This window comes from Drosophila simulans, chromosome 2L, assembly GCF_016746395.2.
Source record: "Drosophila simulans strain w501 chromosome 2L, Prin_Dsim_3.1, whole genome shotgun sequence".
NCBI lineage: Eukaryota > Metazoa > Arthropoda > Insecta > Diptera > Drosophilidae > Drosophila > Drosophila simulans.
Genome location: NC_052520.2, coordinates 19,715,215 through 19,735,124, shown reverse-complemented (window position 1 = coordinate 19,735,124; position 19,910 = coordinate 19,715,215). Strand labels below are relative to the sequence as shown.

Sequence of the window (19,910 nt, the reverse complement as noted above, 5' to 3'; positions counted from 1 at the left end):
TTTTAATTGGCCAAATTGATGACTGCTTTCTCAATTTATTTAAGGACTGCAGAGAGCAGACATATAAAGTGCTCCCTTCAGTTGCCATCTTAAATTCCAGGCATTTATTTCTAGACCTCCAACTGAATCAAAACGGTTTCGCCCACCTGAGGCAAAAGTTACTGACACCACGAAGGCATTCATTAAATTAATTTTGCAGCTTTTGATCGATGGGGGCACTTGCTCCTTGCTACTTTCTACTTTCCGCTTAACCAATATATGTAATTAATAATCCTGGCGAGCTAGAGTCACGGCAAACGGCGGGTAGCATTGAAAGGCATTTCATTAACAAATTGCAAGGAGCACTCAACGTGAGTTGAGTGTATCGAAGGCAATGGAATTGTGTTACTCGCTGAGACCCATAAATTGTATAAGCATTTGCATTTGGAGAAGTGCACGCCAGGTCGTCCTGGAATTACGCAAAGCGTTTCCCTGAAGGGGTTTCATTGACTTTTACATAAGCTCATATCCATATCCTTGCAAGCGATCTCCTTCCGCCCTCGTGGGCAAGTAGTTGAAAGTTTTGTCGGTGACAAAAGTATCTAAACTTAGCATCGCTCAATGGCTAATGTCATTGGCATCCGCAGTACGGTTCACTAATCGGGCCATTACTTTCCATATTTGCCCACTTTCATTGGGGGTCATGTGCAGGCGAGGGAGGAGCTCCTTCTGACAGGTGGGATAACAGCAGGACACACAATACTTTCGGTTCGCTTCCCATTTTCCCCATTTGCCATTTCCCATTGCCCAACAAAGGTCCATTGATATCGCAAGTGGATCCGCATGGAGGTGGCTTTACCATGTGGTTTTTATGCCCCAGCTACGACGAGTGTCTAGACAAGAGTGGAAATGCATTTGTGTTTGTCCAGTCGCCACATTCGGTTCACCGAAAATTACTCAAATGATTGGCAACTTCTTCTTTGGCAGCTTTACATTGAATGCATTTGGTTTGCTAACTGACTGCAAAGTCGAAATTGAAGTTTCTATCTGCATCTCACTGTACTTATTTGCCGCCATTTGGATATTTACTTTGAAGAAAGTTAATTTTATGGGATTTTGGTTAAATATACAGTGGAAAATACAGAAATAAATACAGATTTATGTGAAAGCTTATATAAATCCTTTAAAGTGACTAAAAATAAGTAAAAAAGGGGTTATGTCCATTAGGCAGGTACACTGCGTATTGAATAAACTACAAATAAGAAATAAATCTATATACACACCTATATGTCTTACTTTTCTCCTATATTGCTATTACTTAGTATCCCTCGAGAAAGTTTCCTGCTTACTGACAAATCACCATCGATTGATTACCATTGGCTCGCACTCCCCGCAATTTGTCTTCCATCTTTCGCTTTCAAATCGCCTGCAAACTTCAATTCGTTTATCTCTTCTTTGATTTTTTCAGCCACGAATCGATAGCTTAATTAAGCGTGAGAATTTCTCTGGCTTTATTAATAGGTTGCCTTGGGGTTCGGTACGTCCGCATGGAACTACTCGCACTCGGGCGGGATTATCACTGCCATCATCTGGTGGCCGCAGGTCAATTAGTCAAAATGCTGGACGGCACCTGCTCCAGCTCCAGCTCTAGCTCGTGCCCCCGTGCTGCATCCTTGGTCCAGTCCATCACCTGGTCAATATTTGCTCACTTAAACGTGCCTTAAAGTCGTTAAATCTGGCACGCCCACTTCGGATGGCCATCTGGCCATCCCTCCCCTTTTTTGCCGATAAATGTGTAAGGTTAAAGCTAAAAATATGCTTTAAAATTTCGGAACCGAACGACAGTCTCAACCCTTTGATAACAGCTTTCCTTCAATTTCGCCTGCCGAAAAAGTGTGCAACAAGTATTTTTTTGCTGCCCTGCCTATAAATTAGTGTCAGCCATGATTAAATTTCCTGAGGGCTTGTGGTTATCTCCGCCTGGGGGCGTGGCAAGGTCATTAAGTGGCAAGCGCTCGGCTTCCAGTGAGCTGGCTTATCACTAACAAATTGCACATACGCCATGGTTGACTTGAACTGATGACAGGCCATCGGATGCAGCTAAAATTACACATGCAGTTAGTTAAAACTGCTGACACATTTGCCTGACCCGACCTGCCCATCCAGTGCCACCCACTGCCACCCATGTGCCACGCCCCCAACGCCCTCGATGGAGCAGCAGCTGTTGGGGATGCGAATGAATTACCGTTATGAACTAAGCCGTGCGAGTGGGCGCCTTTGGGAAAGTGCGAAGCGTGTGTTATTTGCACACAAGTGCTGCCCCCTTTTTAGTGGCAAGATGAGGGCATTTCGGCGAAAATTGTTGTTCCAGTTTCAATGGAATTAATACAATTTGGCTCAAATGTGCTACAAGGCTTTCAGTTTGTTCAATGTGCTAAGATTTTTAATCAATACTACCAGAGAGAGGACACGTTCTCAATTACCGTCTTTCAAAGTGTCAAGCAGTATGCAACAATATATTATCCGCACTGCTTACTTCTGTTCCAGATTTCCGCTTCCGTTTCTTCATAATATCCTTATGTTATGTGCGAGATTTGAAAACGCTGTCTGGTATCTCAGCTTAGAGTAGGAAAAAGGCCAAAGGAGCACCTCTTGGGCGATCCGTGTACGTTGTTGCGTGTTTGTTGACACGCTTTGCACTCGTCATAATAATAAAATGTCCCAGGTCGACCCAACACCCCCTCCCCCTCCCGTGTATGTATGTATGTATTTTCCGAGCGCAACACGTGAACAATGGCAATTGTCTTGGCCTGACATTCTGGCACAGGTAATACTCGTACAGGTAGTGAAGATAGATGGATGAGCAGCGCTAGCTGAAAGATTATACACGCGCTTGTCGTGCTTCCTGTGCTCCGCCGTGAATGGAAGTGATGAAAGTTGGCCATATTTATGATAACTCGTTTCTAGATTTCATTTCAAGTTGCTAACAAGGAGTAGCACGGAGCTGAATAGAAGCAATACAAAGTATACGCAACAATTTAGCACACAGAGAAAATAAATCACAATAGATAGTTGCTTTATATAATTTATGTCTCAGTTCGATAACTGCGATCCAAAATTTCAAGTTTTAGGGGTACGTTTAAATTACATAGCATACTTTTTAACACAGTCTTAAGGAGCTTTTAAATTGTCGTAACCAGACGTTAACTGACTTTTAAAAAAGAAAATCCAAAGGCATATTATGAAACTGCGGCAAGAAGTTTTCAACCAAGATTGTTTGCTTTCCCTAATGATCCTGTCACCCGCTTTTGTCTCCCAGTATCTTTTTTGCAACGCCTCAGCTTTGCTTGGGCTGTTTCGCCAAGTTTTTGATTTGCCGGCGAGCAGAATAATCCGCTTGTCAGCTTCCTGAGATTCTGGAGACTCCTTCAAGTGCTAATATGCCCATTAAAAGCCACCCACTTCGAAATGAGCAGCGCACAGACAATTGCTGTGAGTGAGTGCACACAATGAGCACGCGGAAACTGTCACGGAAAAGGAAAAGCGGAAAAGCGAAAGCGGGGGTTGACCCAAAAAAACATTCGGCTTTTGTCGCGACTTGAGTGCATTGCCAAGGAGATGAGAGCTCGGAAAACTGGCGGATGTTCATTCATATCATACACTGTTGATTTAAGACTTACAGGTTATGCACTACAAACAGAACATCATCAATCAACGTAGCTAATGCTGTTGTAATTAGTGCGGTCATGTTAATATTACTGGGATTCAATTTGAATTTCCCAAAACTGACAAGCCCTGATTATATCTATGCCCGTGGCGCTCTGCTCTCATGCTCATTATGTGACAAATGGACGTTTTATTGGAATCTTATTAGCCGTTTGCATTCAGTCTATAATTGAAATAGTCGCGCCCTGGGCGAATGCGTCTTCATGCCGGAAGGGATCAATTATCGGGAAATTATGCATTTTCATTAATATGACAGTTGTGCAATGCATGTGCTTGTCACCAATCGACAACCAATTACCAGGAAAGCCGCCTCAAATCCATATGCCACTCACTTTTGGCAAACAGTTTTCGCACTGTAAATTGAACCAAAGGCTTCTGCAACGATTGCATCGCTTTAAAGGCTTTTATGCCCCAAAAAAAAAAAATGGGGCAACGCTAATGGGTGGCGGCTGAAAGTCAAAAGGCAACAGCCCTGAATGATGTGATTCAGCTGGCAACTTAAAGGGGCACAGCTGTTGCATGCTGCATATTGAAGAGCTGGCCATGAACACTCTTAACTTTCCACTTTGACACACACGCTGGCTGAATGCCAATGCGCCTTCATTTTTTTACCCCTTTAGCCCAATTTCTAATTAATTCTGATTTAAGCAGTACTTTGTAGTTATTCATAATGTTAAAAATCCTTATAAGCAGCATATTGTTTTAAAAGATAATTAGTTCTGTTGGTCCTACTATTAGGTAATGTCCAAATGCCAATTGGTGGCTTAACTAGCATATTGTTCACAGCTCAACTCTGGTTTCGATTCCCACGGGCACTTATTGCGAGCTCCTAATTAAATCTAAGTACTTGTTATCCTGCTAAGGCCTTTGTCCTTTTTTTCGAAATAACACATAAACGCCTTTGATTGCGTTAACCTTTGAGGTAATTACGGATTAGCTGCTTTGACCTAAGCGATAACTATCTGCCTACTGTTCCCGTAAGTAGGAGGCTCCACTTGGGCTCATAAAGAATGCATGTGGGCCAGGCAAACAAGGAGTCGTCCGTCGTCCATCAATTGCACGACTATCCAGTGGCAATCGAAAGTGAATTGATAAATAGGCAATGAGGCCAGACGAGGCGAAGGCTTGCAAAAGACCCATCGATTTTGAGTCGAGTGGTGCGTGGGCGAGCGAATGTAATATGGCTTAAAGAGCTGGTCGTTTTGCGGCCAATACATATCCGACTTGGTCTGGCCGCAACTGTCTCATTTGCGGTCGGCACAACGCAGTTACAAAGCAATACCAAGGCTGCGGCTTTGTGGCCCAAATGTCATAGACCAGGTTCTGTTTGGACTGCTGTTGCCATCATTTCCCTGGCCAAATCGAATGTCTCGGCTGCGTCACGGATGTGTTTAATTAGTTGCATTTCATTTCGGCCAATAGAGCTCAAATTAACCACTAATATTTATCGATGGCCACTATGAAGTAATTGATATTTTCCTCTCTATTCAAGCTGGATATTCAAGAAATTGTATTCCAATCATGGCATCGCAGCAGCCGTACTTTGCAAATGAAATCGATGGAAATTCGCAGAATTTTTCTCATATGGGACCTGTTACACAGTATTTATATTTGCCACATAACATAAATTCCGAATGACATTTGATGTTCGGTAAAAATTATAATACAGCTGCAAATGGTGCAGAGTGCGCAAAATGTGTTTTTCTCAATTTTCAATTTTAATACCCACGCTCCCCAGCGGCATATTGATGTTGGCCAACTCCCCTGGCTCCCCTTTTGGCCACCTCCTCCATTTTGAATGTCCTGTCAATTTTTTGATGGCCACTTTACGCCATTTTATGTGACACGCAAAGCCATCCATGAATAGTCATGTCATACACTTGTTTATGGCCAAGTGTACATTGGGCTTTATTTATTTCACTCGGCTTTTAAGCTTCCCTAAAGTGGTTGTTAAGCTGTAAATATTCAACCGAATTTTCGGTGTTACATTTCAGACTGGGTTCGGTTTCGGATCAGTACGCCTTACAGAATGTAAGTCAAGGATATGATAAGAAATCCCTTTAAAAAGAGGAATTTAACTTGACATATTCACTAAGCTCTGTAATTTGGATTAACCTTAATATTTTGATTTCAAGAATTCTGCTAGAGAACAAGCCCTATTTCATTCGAGAAAGTTAAAAAACAAGGCTTATGCGACTGATAATTAATACTCCTCCGATGCAAACAGCTTGACTAGCTTAGTACAAGTCACTTGGCAGTATGTAAGTCGCCTAATGTGTTGGAAAATGCGAATGCAAATGGAGTCTACCGCCGACGGCTAAGCGTAATACCACAGTGTGTTTACAGTATTCAAATGAACATTGCTCGCCGCCAGGAGTCCATCAACAAGTGCGGAGCTCGGAGGATGCCCTTCGATGGAAATTGCTTGTTGCTGGGGAAGGGAAATGGCTGCCGTCGAATTAAGAGTAAATAAATGTGTCTTGTCCCTGCTCATTGTTTGCTTTCAATCATGCTGCAAACAGAGGGTTATACGCGAGTCCTTACGAGTGCGAGTATGTGTGTAAACAAGGAAGTGCTCCTGATGGGCATCTTAAAGGCAGCAGTATGGAGATAAGTGCTGTTGCAGATATCACGCATACGCCGGGATGGACACGTATATAAATTCAGTATATATGGATACGGATATGAGCTGGGCGCTAGCTCCTCTGAGCAATTAATGCGAGTGCGAAATTATTCGATTGCGAGCCTGAACGTTTCTTAATTCTTTGTTAAGCTCGGTGGTTTCTCCCCGAGCCTCGTTAAGTGCCTGCGAAAATGATTTTCATTTATGCCGGGGCGTTATTTGATTTATATAACGCTCTTATTTTGATGGGCATTTTCTCTGAATGAACACGAAGCCGCCTCTTTTAGGCAGTTGGTCTCGTCTGTCCCGCCTGATTTATGTATTTCTCCTAGCCCAACTTCCATTTTCAGCGCCGCTCGAAATAAATTTAAACGAAAACTGTGCCAAGTGTTACAAAAAGCGTTTTTTTTTGCTGGGGCGTTTACACGACAGACGCCTTGAAGTAATAATGAAAAAAGCAGGAAAAAAACCATTTTTGTGTGATTAAATAGCTGAAAATCGCGTTTGCATATTTAAGACATTTATTGAATTACAGGCACAATTCGCTTGGAAATTATAATTGAAAAATAATTGAGGCAGTTCGATCAATACGTGCGCATATAGCTTTGATTTTTTTTTAACTGTCAAGGCCTTATCGAAAATGGAAGAAATGGAAGAAATATATTAATAATTTCTTATTTTACCATCTGAACCAACTTGATTTTCAGACCACTGCTTCGGTGTTACCCCTTTAATACCTCATCACGCTTTTACTTCAGATATAATGAGCTATTCAACCAAGCTGAAATGCTAAGCAAATATTAGCCATCATTCTAGATGTAGCCGAAGGCAAGAAGCCTAAAGAAATAAAATGTATTGCGATTTCATTTAACCGCTGCCATTGCGGCAGACAAATGAAAATATGAAAAAGTTTGTTAATTAATGAGAATATAATTGAAACATCTTCCGCCAGCTCTGCTGGGGAGAAAATAATGGCTAATTCGCCGAGAACCAATATTATGAGGTAATTGAAAGTTAATTGGGTTGGCTCGAGCCATTGAGTTTGCACTCAATGGGTATGAGCATACGTCACTAGTGCGATAAGCTATCATTCCATATCAGCTACTTGCCGTCAGAACATTTTAATATGAGAAATCTATATTCTCCCCCGCAATAAGGACACTAAACACGTTATAATCGCTACTTTATCGGGGCATTTACTGCTGTTCAACCAATGCTAGATAACTCATTTTGGATTAGATAGGGCGCTATTTACTAACTGGATTCTATCTTTATACCCGAGTCCCGAGTGGCGACTTAATTCTGTTGACTGTTTTGGTGGGCAGGACACGTGATTTCGTCATCTAATTGAATTAATCAACTGTTCTGATGGAGGGACATTGAACCTTTGCTTGTCATTTATGTAATCAGTACCTAGGTATTTTTAAAACAAATATATGAGAAAAATTGGTCAGTCAATACGTGTCGAATTTCATTTTTCCCGTCTTAAAGTGCCAAATTTTTTAAAAGTATATAAAATATATATATATATATAAAGTATATACATTTTTGATCAGGATCACTACTCAAGTCCGAAAATGTCCCTCCATCTGTCCGTATATACCTCGAGATCGGGGGAACTTTTTTGACAAGCACACACTCTTTCTCTCTCTCTGAGTAACGGGTATCTGATAGTCGAGTAACTCAACAATAGCATTCTCTCTTGTTTTCTTTGTGTGTTTAAAAGTACCTTTCAGTTGGACTGCTGATAAATTGATAAAAATAATTGTCATACATTCGATTTCAAAACAATGCCAGGTTTTTAATTGATAAGCTCTTTCTTTTTTTTTTACCATTTTCATTAAACGGTGCTACATTCTAATCAAACCCATATACCGCTTTTCGATTTATTTTGCACATGCAAAGCGAGCCAATTATTCGGAATAACAAGATTTACACGTGTTCATATTCATTCACGATTTTATTGCTTTTATCAAGCTTTAGAAACCTGTTGAACAAATACATAACAATGCTGGAAATTGGATTGGTATTTATTCAATATATTTTTAATACTTTTCCGCCAATACGATTGATGGCCATTCCGCAGTTGAGGGAGAAGCATGCAAAGCTGGGCAAGAATGCATTGACCTCAGTCGGAAATCGTGGAAAACACTTGAAGCAATGCAGGTGGACTAGGACCTCGTTTTTCCCTTTTCCCGGAATGATATGGAAGCATAGGACGGGAACTGGACATGCTGTGATTCATATTGAAAAATACCAATGCGCCTGATTGATTTACGGGTACGTCCGCTTCGTTGGGCCAACAACCCCGAAGGTTTTGCCAGGCTGGCTGGCCAGTCCGCATGAAAGGTGCCACCTGCCGCATTCTAGCTGCCATTGATTCTGACTGGGATAGGTGCTGGGATTCCATGAGCATGAAAACCAGTGCATTTGTATCTCTAGGCGTCAATGGTGCTCATAATTAAGCTCCCTTGGCCAAATGGCTCATAAATTGATTGCGCTCTAGCTCGGAAAGTTATGAGCTTCTCGAAAAGTCCGTAGTTATACCAAAAATGTTAGAAACTCGTTAGTTGGGGACGACCATGTCTGTTGTAAGTTTGTTAGGTGCCAAGAACTTTTTGACTAATACGAATTGCAGCATTATGTCGTCTTGTTCTGTTTAACTGATTTGTGGTTAAAGTGCAATACGAACAAGAGGGAATGGTACAGTCGAGTTCCTCGATTATCAAATACCCTTTTCTCAGCTGGTCGGAGCTCTTTTGAAATATCGATAGAAATCGGCGAGCTATATATTAATATCAGTAAGAAATCAAAGCATTTTTAAAAGCCATCGTTTCTGTCCGCATTGGAATGGGAATGCTGATACATTTTTTGCTGATCTATACGGATCAATCTTTTGTTGATTCATACGGACGGACAGAGAGACTGACGGACGGACATGAGATAGTATCGGCTAGTGATCCTGATCAAGAGTATATAAACTTTATATATTCGGGAATGCTTTCTTTTAGAAAAAAAGAACTTGTTTATTTGAATATGTCATTTATCCATCGCAAATGAAATCTTTCAAATGATTTAAGCATCAAAGCTTTATTAGCAATCTTTAAATGGTTGGCACAGAAGTCGCCATTTCTCTTCATAATTTCGCTCGCCTAATTGGATTTATTTTTCGCATTTCCTCAAATGTCAATTTGATGATTTCAATTTGAATAATCGAGAGGAACGAAGAACAAAGTCCGTAGATTAATTTGCCAATCCGTTTGGCTGGCTCGACTAATGCGCCCGACAGCCGCCTAATTGTCTAAAACAATTTATGAGGGTCTTTCGCGCTTATTTGAGTTGGCAGTTTATAAATACTTTTGCCCTTTGGTAAGTCCTCATTCAAAACGCAACGAGCTGGGCAATTAATTAGCTAATGAAATTACATTCGAGTGGCTGAAAACCTTTGGCAATACAACCTGTTGACACTTTTTTCGGAAACGTTTTCCGTTTCGTGTTTTCCCCAATTACATATCCTTTTGGTGAGCCAGTGAAAGCCGACTTTCCCGCCCTTGGGCCACATTTGCAACGTGTCGCATAATTAGGGCCAGCAAAAGTCAAAAACTTAAACGTTGTAAATTACTCATGGATTTTTCGCCGGCCGAGCCAGAGCTTAAAGTGTTTGGCTTTTGTGTTGACAAAGGCATTACATAATTGTACACTCAAAATGGGGGAAACAGGCTGCCTTTAAAGTAGCATTTCCTTTACTTTAATGGACGAGCGCTTTTTAATTAGTTCTTTAAAAACTAGAACAATGGGTAACAAATGGCTTTTCCCAGCGACATTTAATATAGGACCTTTCAAATATAGGCGCTAAAATATTGTTTCGACCTTTTGGTACTAATAAGCTTATGGGCTCAGCTTTTATGAGCTGTCGAAATTTATTTCAAATAAAATGCCATGATTTGCATTGGCGAAATGGCAGCATGAATCAGATGGAAACAGACCACAGAGAATCCGGTGAGGATGTAGCCAATAAGTCATGGTTAGTTCGTGGCCCATAAACAGCAAATAGAAACATATTGCACGCGTGTGCACTGTTCGATTTTGTCGCCGACTGCACATTGCGTACACGCCACGTTGGCCAAAGCTCATTAGAGCCGGTCGTTGTTTTTAAATGGGCGTGTGAAGTCCGCCCCCTTTTCGCTGTGGCCGAAGGACTTCTATCACGGCTGAAGAGAGCTCGTCAGCTCATCAAACTGATTTAATGGCGGGGAGTCCACTCACAGCACGTGCAACCAATTAAAATAGTTTACCAGCTAAGCAATTATGGCAATTACGAGAATTCTTGCTAACTAACTATGACCACGTGTTCTTCGATCAAAATCTTGACCAACTAGATTATGTGTATGAGAGAAGTTCACTGATATGTGACTTGTGCACCGTGGACTGGAATTAAGTCCGAAATGTCACCCCAATTGGCCATAAAGTGCGGAGAAGCAATCTTGAAGCTGAAAGCCAGAAAGGCGACACAAATTCTAGCCAATTCTCTACCATATTTACTTATCACATTCGAACGGCACAGAGAAAGCAGCGAAGGGCCAACAAAGAAATTGTATGGTATCTGGCGGAAATGAAGGATGGGACAGGAAGGGGCATCAAATTACTTGGCTTGGTCGCAAAGTGGCTAATTTCAGGCTTGGCTGCCATGGGCGTGGCCGTTCGGAGGCGGTCTAAGCCAATTTGCGGAGTATTGTGCACTTTATAAATAGTTGAGATGTTGTTTTGGACTTTTCGAGTGCTCAAGATTTATTTATTCGGGATTTGCGTGCTGATAAAGTGCGTTAACAGCAATCCTTGGGCGGGATTTGAGGGGATTAAGTTCTCTTGACATATTTAAAATAAATATTTATGCATCTCCAGCTTGCCACTTGCTACATATTTGATGGGATTTAAGCTTGCACCGTGAGAATAATTCTTGTCAATTCAAAATGTCGCATTATACTAGGAAACCCTAAGAAATATTATTAAAAGCTACTATATATTTGCATAATCTAGTGGAATTTATGGTTTTAAGGACAAATTGAATTGGTAATAGTTCTAAAAACCCAGGGCACACTTTGCCAGTTAGTCGTGGGCATCCATCACAGATGTTTGCACACTACCTACATTGAATAATTCACTCGGAAGGATACCCCCTTCTTACTGTCTATCCTTTCTGGTTACCCTTTTCTCAGCCATTTCAGCCATCCTGGCGCTTCCTGACAGCCAGGAGCCAGTTGAGAATGTAATAAAGAGCTCACAATTTATGGCACCTTTCCAGGAGTGGCAGCATTGTGCAAGATGGGACTAAACCCTGTCACCTGTTCTTGGAAGGAGGAGACAAGCGGAGTTCAAAGGTAAACTGTTGGCACCTGTTGATGGCCACCTGTCATCTGTGCATACTCTAGCTTTTTTGGATTTGGTTGAAAACAATGTGTGGATTTGTCGTCGGCTCAACAATTAAATGGGATATTTGTTTTCCGGCCTAATATCATAATCTAGTGGTATACAAAATGTGTAACTATTAATTTCATTACCTTTTGTCTTGGGCCAGTTTAATTTGGCGGAAAATTGAATGGGCAGCTAATTAGGTTTGGCTAGGCAGGATAAATTATTTGACAGGTACCGCCCTCATTTGACCCAACCGCCAACGCAATGGAAATGCTCATTTTTTTCCTCTGTGGTTTTTCTGTGCGAGCATGTTATTGTGTCAACGTCTTCGTTTCATTGTTTTCATTTGTTTCGGATTGGATCTGCGATTGCTGGCCTGTGGGTGCCCCAAATTGTGGCATTGACACTCGCCGGAAGCCAAGGAAAAACATTTGCCGACGGCTTCTGATCGGCCCGACATTTCTGTCTGGCATTTGTAAATCGGTTTTCACCCGCGGACCGGGCCTCAAAATTTATTGTTGACTTGCCAACTCAAATCAATAACGCTCATACACACATATGTGGTTTCAATTAAATTTGAATAAATTCGATACGCTGCGAATCAAACTTTCTGACAGGATAAATTACCTGAGGAACAAGAATAGAACACAATTCTAATGAAGATTATATATTTTGAAGGAATTACCGGGGTCCTCTGATATTTTATGGAATTAAAGATGTGTTGTTTATTTTCAGCCACATGCTCGTATTTTTAGCAAAGCTTAAGTTTTCGATCAAAACAGATTAATATTAAATCACTGTTATGTTAAATTCCGCGTAACTCGCTTAAATATTCACACATGCTTACCTACATTGTAAACTTTTAAATATTTATTCGCCGCAATCTCCTTTACAGGTAATTAAATTAGCTAAGCCTCGCAAATGTGTCGAAATTAATTCGAAAATGTCATCAGTTTAATTAATGCAATTTCCGATGCTATATTGTGGTGAGCCTGGTTCCGCCTCACCTGTTGGAATTATTTATGCAAATTGAAAGGCCAACAAATGCTGGCAACGGATGTGTGTGATAGGCGGAAACGGATGACAAATGTTTTAATAACCTAACTTGGCCAAGTGAGCATGTTGACTTAAGTGTGAGCTCTTGACGTAACTGGTTCGCTATTTTTGCCCAATCCAAGGAGCAGGGTGGTAAATAACCAAGGGAAAATTAAAAATTAAGAAGCAGCTTAGCAACATATCAGCCCAAAAGGACAGCCAGTGGAACAAGGAAAAACGCTCAGTTTGCATAGTGAATGAAAAAGTTTCGGAACAATTCGTGTTGTTTGTTCTGCAAAAAGCAATGTCCTGCATTGAAACTATTTTAGTCAACTTAAAGTTTTAATCGAATAAAGTTATAGAAGTAGCATGAAATATATTTGACTTAAAAATGCAGCCAATAAAAGGGTAATTAATGAAAATGTGTGGACGCATTAAATTCACATTGTCAATATTTTATAATCTGGATCTGATTCATTAATTGGCACGCAATTTAAATGTTTACATGCCAGTTACGCCTGGCAATGTTAAGCAATGTATCTCTTTGATCACGTTATTTTATAATTACATGTGTATTTCAACACCATTTCGTTTGTCTTTAAATAGTTACAAATGTCACGGATAATTCTTTTGTAATGATATTTATCAAGCGGCTTACAGGTGTTGTTAGGGCACTTATTTTTACCACCATTTCAAAGTCCCTGTGCAGATTATCATCCACGAGGGGCGTGCTCAATCTGACACGCGAATGTGTTAAAATTACTAGGCTTCAGTCTTGCAATTTCATCCGCTTCTTTCACTTCCGTTTCCGCTTTTTGTTAGCCATATGTCATGCAAGTAAACGCCATGCTGCGGCATGCCCACAATACCTAAAATTTTGATCTATCAAGGAAAAGCAATCTTAATTTGTTGTTTGGCTTGCCTGCTTTTTTGATAATGGCGAAATGCTGCCAACCTGGAATGTTCTTATTTTTTCAGGCTTTTCACAGCTCTCAGTAAAATTCGTAGTTTATGTCTAATTTGTTCCACCTAACCCGTTCAAGTAAAGTAACTAATGGGGTCTTAAGAACCCTTGCCACAAATCATATAAAAGGTCTAAAAAATAGATCGATGAAAGCCGCTTAGACCTTGTTTCTTACACTGACCCGAAGAGTTGTAAGAAGGTTTTATGCCAGACTTGAACAACACAGTCGAAAAAAGTTGATTGACAATTATTGGTATTTTATGAGTTTTGTTTAACAAAGTAGCTGATGTCGTTTTGATACGGGTGACGAGGGTCCCTTGTTGACATTAGGCGTACATCGATTGTACGAAAAACGAACATGATTCATGGTTACTACTGACTTAATATATAAAAGATTCCATTTTGGCGGAAAGACATGTATATTTGTGTCACATACGCCCATGGTAACGAAAGGGCGTTCATTAAAATTAAGTGTCACAAGATTTCTGAAATTCCTGTCAAAATTTTTTTGAGAAAAGCTTCAAGCAGGAAGTGTAGTAAAAATATATTATTCGCCGTGATTTGGATAAATCTTCAAAAATAAATTTTTTTAATGTACTTTTAGTCTTTTTAACTTACCTGCACTTCAATATAACAACTCGCGTTCACGAAAATATTATTTTTTAATTTAAAGTGGAAACTTTATTAACTTATTTAAGAGAATTGTCTTTTTCTGTATACGATTTTCTTTAGAATGCAAGCACTGCTTTAACTGGATTTTACATTTCACAATGTCCGAATTTCAAGGGAAAGTGCCTTAAAAAGTTTTTCAATTAGGTTTGGAATTCGGCCCAATGAGAGCACGCAAATGTATGCCACGCTTTTTGCAACTGAAAGTTAACTAAATGTTTGACAACTGGCCAAACGATGAGCTCAGGATCACAAAAAATGGAGTTGAAAACTGGGTTTTTTGAAACTCTCTGTTCGGTTAGCCGTTTCAAGGTTAATTGGTTGGTGGTAAGTTGAGATTCCTTCGAAGCGCGCCGAACGAATGCAACGGCCACGAGGAAAACGACTTGCTTTATAGCCAGCCGTAAAAGCCGAATTCCTCCCGAAACCCCACGAAGTTGATGATGTCGGCATGTGGCAGGCATTTCAACTTCAACTGGTTGCTCCTGTTGCTTCTTCAATCAAAAGCTTTCCCTGCTAGCCGGCTACCCGAGGTTTGAGTCCTCGCTAATGGAGAACACTTTGCCGCCCACGCATTTTATACCCTCATTTGTGGATTGATGTGGGTATATTGGGATCGGCCAGCAGTTTGTTCAAGGGATTATATGTTTGCATACGTATTACTGATCAAGGAACTGATTGAATTCATTTTTTGATCCTGGTACGGATCAGATCCCATCATCTCATCTAAAAGAATATTTAAATTTTGCAATGAAGATTAACGTTTTGTTCATAAAGTTAAAATTCATTTCCATTTTTAGTTTCTAGCCATTTTCGAATATAGCATGATAATGAGTACAGAGTATCGCCTAGTCGACTTCCGCTAAGCTAAGCTTCCTTCCACTTTTGTTGCCCATCCTGTTGTTGTTGCAGTGACGTCAGCGGGTCGGGGACGCACTGATTTAAAGCTGTGCTAGCTGCCTGCCATTCGCTGGAATCTGAATTGGCCAAGTTGTTGTAGAGCTGGTCACCTACGCACACATATCGGTAGGCGGCGCCTACGCTGGGATAGCGAAAGCTAAAGTCAGCCAGGATATAGATATTCAGATATTTTGGCCTTTATTCGCTCATATTTGTAATCTGCCATGCGGGTTGCTTACCCCGGTCCGCAAGTCCCCTTCTTGAATTTCATCTTGCAGCTGTATTTACTTTTCACTTTTGACAAGCTGTCTCTTAATGAGCAATGAAATACCCTAACAGGAAAAACAATATGGTGTTGAGCCCTCTGATTGCGGTTAACATTGTATATGCGTCATTTATTAGAGCCTTGCAATAAAGCTTAAAATATTTCTTAAAAAGCATTTCGAATTTTAAAATATGAAACTGTACCCTTTATGATTCCATATCTCTGTCTTCTTGGAAATGCCAATAGCTGAGTAATGGTAGCTAACAATCGCAACACGCCACTATACTTGAAACAAAAAAGAATGCTAAGTGGATTTATTCGACTATCAGATACCCGTTAGTCAGCTGGTAGGAGCGCTGTGTAAAAATTTTAACATTTTATTGGCATAGCGATTAAAAATAATCGGACGGACACGGTCAGTTCGATTTGGCATTTGGTATATACATATGTATATACATACATATGTATGTATATACATATACATATGTATATACATACATATGGATATACTTTCTGTTACACGTTTTCGTCTACCGTTTATATACATTTCAACTAATTCACTTTTCGAATAACGGGTATGCAAATGGTTTAACTATTGGAATTAGCTATTCAAAAGGCAAGACTATTCGAAATAGTTGCTATCGACATCTTATCGTCGGCTACTAACCTTCAATTGTTAACAGAATTGTTTTGTTTACTGTGATGATAATGATAAGATCAAAATACACTAGTTTATAACGTTTTCATGCTAGTGCTAAAAGTTTAAAAATATTAGCAAGTTCCCATTTCTTTGTGGTATAGTGTTGTAAGAAAATTGATAACCCACTTGTATAAATACACATAGATAAGCTGACCACCACTTTAGTTTCGATTCATTCGTCAAAAAAGTAACTTAAAAGTTAAGATCGAAACCACGATGGCCTCCAGCACAAAGGACGGAATTACCATAAGGACCATGACAAAAGAGGACTACCCCAGTGTAAAAGCATTCATGAAAGACGACTTTTTTCAGACAGAGCCACTGTGCCAGTCTAGTGGCGAGAAAGTTCAAAGTCAAAACGAGAAGGAGAACGATGAGTATCACCTGTCGATGATTGCTCAGGGCACGTGTCTGGTGGCCACCGATGAGAACAATAGTGGCAGATTGGTGGGACTGGTACTGGCTGGTGCCCAGTATCCCGAGGACTTGGAGAAGCATCGCATTGAGGCAGAGTCCATGGAGCAGAACTTTGCGACTCGCGTATGCATAATGCTATCTAAAATGGAACGGGAGGCCAACCTCTTCGAGCGCTTCGGCATCTCGAAGCTGCTCTACTCCCACATTACCAGTGTCGATGCGTCGATGAGGGGCAAAGGACTGGGATCACGACTGGCTGCCACCTTGATGGAGGTGGGTCGAGCTAAAGGATTTCCCGCAATGGTGGCCTATTGCACGAGCTTCTACTCCGCCCGCCAAAAGGAGTCACTGGGGATGAAGTGCGTCCATTCGCTGGCCTACGCCGACTACAAGGACGATCAAGGACGACCCATCTTTACACCTGCAGAACCACACACTATGGCTCGAATTATGGTCATCAAACTGTGATTATTAATGCTTAATACGAAAATGTGACGTAAGGAAGATGATTAAATCAATAAATAACTTTAAATAAATACCCGTTATATGACGAAAATCAACCATAAAAGGTATTTAGTAGAGCTCAAAGAATAACACATGATTTGCGTTTTCATTTTTGTAATTTTTTTTAACCAAAATAAACACTTATATAAAAGTTAATGTCGAGTTCATCGATTATCAGAAAGCTATTGCTTTAAATTTTCGAAGCGATTGTAAATAAACAAATAAAGTAATCAAAACAGTTATCGTATGATAGGGGGGCGTTAAAGTCTGCGTCTGGGAATATTTCAAAAGAAACGTGCCCGCGTTGGCAACAGAATGCTCTTGAGATCCATCAAGGTTAAATCGGACAAACAGAAGAACGGACATGGCCGGATCGAATCGGATATGGGTCCTAATCAAGAATGTATTTTCCTTATGGAGTCGGAAAGTCTTTCTGCTATCTCTATATTTTTGAACTATATTATGTTAGCCTTTTACTCTACACGTATATCTACTTACTTCCATACTTACCCAATACTTCCTACATTTTGTCTACATGTACGTTTAAGCTAAACAACATTTTTACATCACTTTTTAGTTTACATTTTTTTCACTCTGTTTTTATTTGTCACAACTAAAAGCTTTTTGTATTTATTATTAGAAGAAGCTTTAATCTTGGATTTTCGACTTCCTATAATATGAAGATATTTATTATTGTAAATAATATTTATTTTGTTCAATTGAACAAGGCATAGTTGTATAGTGCTACTAATAAGAAACACAATTTAAAAAAATACTAATTCCTAAGAAAATTAGCGATAATAACATCCCTCTAAATAAGGGTTTTCTCATCTCTCTCCCTTTAACCAAAAGCTCTTAAATTAAAACAAAATTATATTAAAAAAATTGGCGTTGAAAGGGATTAAAAAGTTTAATTTTAGTTTGCATTGGATAATTGGTTTTTAAAAGCTTTTTTAAGCAAACTTTTCAAAATAACTAACAAATAGCTGATAAATATGGATCATCTAATTCTTCATGTAGCGCTGCACATTTTTTTTTAAACCAGATTTGTAATTTTCTCATTCTGCTTAATATGTTTTCAGAAACAACAATAACATCTTTTCCTCAGTTTAGCTTACAATTATTATAAAAGTTATTTATTGCTTTTGTACTGTCAAGCTGATTCGCTTAATAATTAAAGTGTTTCCAGCCAGATGTCGGTGCTTCTGAAGCTATCTTGTGGTGCGAAAGGCCAGTGGGTGAAGTGGTCACCGTTTCAACAGTTTACACCCACTTTGATTTTATCACTTGGGGCTTCCTCCACCTAGGCCAAAAGCCAAAAAAAAAATTGGATATCAGTTAAAGGCATACTCTAAGCCAACGATCATAACTTGACGGCTCAATTAGCCTACACCTACAAGTTGTTGGGAAGGTGTGAAAAATCACATGGAAGCGGGATTAATTGAAAACCCATTACTCCCATGGAACCACCAGGATGGGACCGTCGTTAACCATGATTTGCTGGCCGTGCAACAGGCGAAGGCCTCGTTACGTGCCATTCCCATTCCTATACGTAGTATATTCCTAGATTCCTGCTCCTGATGGGCGATGGGCGATGGGACCCCGTGGATAATGATAATTTCGCATGACGCTTTCCGCTTTCCGCTCGACTGACGCTGTTGTAAAATTTTATCGCCGAAACATGACGGGCAAATCAATTTTTATTATTTTATCGTCATCGACGCCTGCTAAGCGGCTTCAAGAATCTTCATCGCGCGGAGGCGAGACTTTTGTGCGAGTGCCGCAGAAATCTGTAAGACATCTCTAACTAAGCCCAATCGTCGGGGGAAAGGACGCCCGGCAACCGGGTAACATCCCGGTCCTAGTAGACTCCCGTCAGAACAATAGAACCCACTTGGGTCGCCCGCCACTCCGGCCTCAACAATGCGCTAAATCATTATCAGTAATTATGCATTGTGCGCCCCCTGACAATGCAACTCATCTGGGAGGATGTATGGGGTCGCCGACTGCCGACTGCCGACTGTCTTTCTGAATGCGCTTTCCATTTATTTTTGCATTTCATTTTCCCCTTGTTTTGTGCACACATTTATGATTGATTTCGCTGATTGCAGTTGGCCTTGAGCTGGCCTTGTTCTATTAATAGGCCCGCCAATCCTTTCGGTCGGTCCTCCCACCTCATCATCATCAGGTGGTTTCCTCAAACACCTCCGCTGGTGTTCGCCCGGAGCTGCATAATTGATGTGCTTCGGGCAAGCGTTTTATGCAATTAAACAAGCTGCTAATGCCATTTGCAGATGCGTCAAAGTAAACCACAGTCAGGGGAAGGAAAATAGGGGCCACGACGTTGTCCTATTTGGCAAGTAATTTCCAAATTAAGTGATAACCCAGAAGAGGGGCAAAAGCCGAGGAGGTGCGTCTCATAAATCACTCAACTGTTGCTCGAAAGATGGTTGGCGTACTCCTGAGGGTTTTTCGGGGGAGCCAAGCTGGGAGGGACTGGGAGCCAAGCGATCGAAAGCCCTAATCTTTAACAGACTGGGCTCCTTTGGCCAAAAGCTGGATAATAATAGGTTGCACGGGTAGATATTAAAGTTCTGTTGACTTCATTAAGGTGCACTCTGTCACTTTAATCAATTAATAAGCAATATAAGAAGGGAAAAAGGACTTAGTCTTTTAAAGAGCTATTTGGATATTAAATAAATTCAAGTATATATTT

At 40.4% G+C, this 19,910-nt stretch overlaps 2 protein-coding genes across 2 annotated transcripts in view; one reads left to right on the top strand and one right to left on the bottom strand.

The window, feature by feature from the left end:
- Window positions 1–14,782, bottom strand: part of LOC6732891 (short neuropeptide F) — a 28,811-nt gene extending 14,029 nt beyond the window's left edge. Inside the window, exon 1 of the mRNA XM_016180427.3 lies at window positions 14,358–14,782. The gene's annotated coding sequence lies outside the window, so the exon portion shown is untranslated. The remainder of the gene's footprint in view (window positions 1–14,357) is intronic.
- Window positions 14,783–16,419: 1,637 nt separating this feature from the next.
- LOC6732889 (arylalkylamine N-acetyltransferase-like 2) lies at window positions 16,420–17,286 on the top strand. The gene has a single exon (XM_002079958.4). The coding sequence runs from the start codon at window positions 16,490–16,492 to the stop codon at window positions 17,156–17,158; it is 669 nt and encodes a 222-aa protein (XP_002079994.1). The 5' UTR covers window positions 16,420–16,489; the 3' UTR covers window positions 17,159–17,286.
- The last annotated feature ends 2,624 nt before the right edge of the window (window positions 17,287–19,910 follow it).

What these genes read in the sequence shown, in the direction of transcription:
- LOC6732889 (XM_002079958.4), top strand. Translation starts at nt 16,490, where the DNA reads ATGGCCTCCAGCACAAAGGACGGAATTACCATAAGGACCATGACAAAA.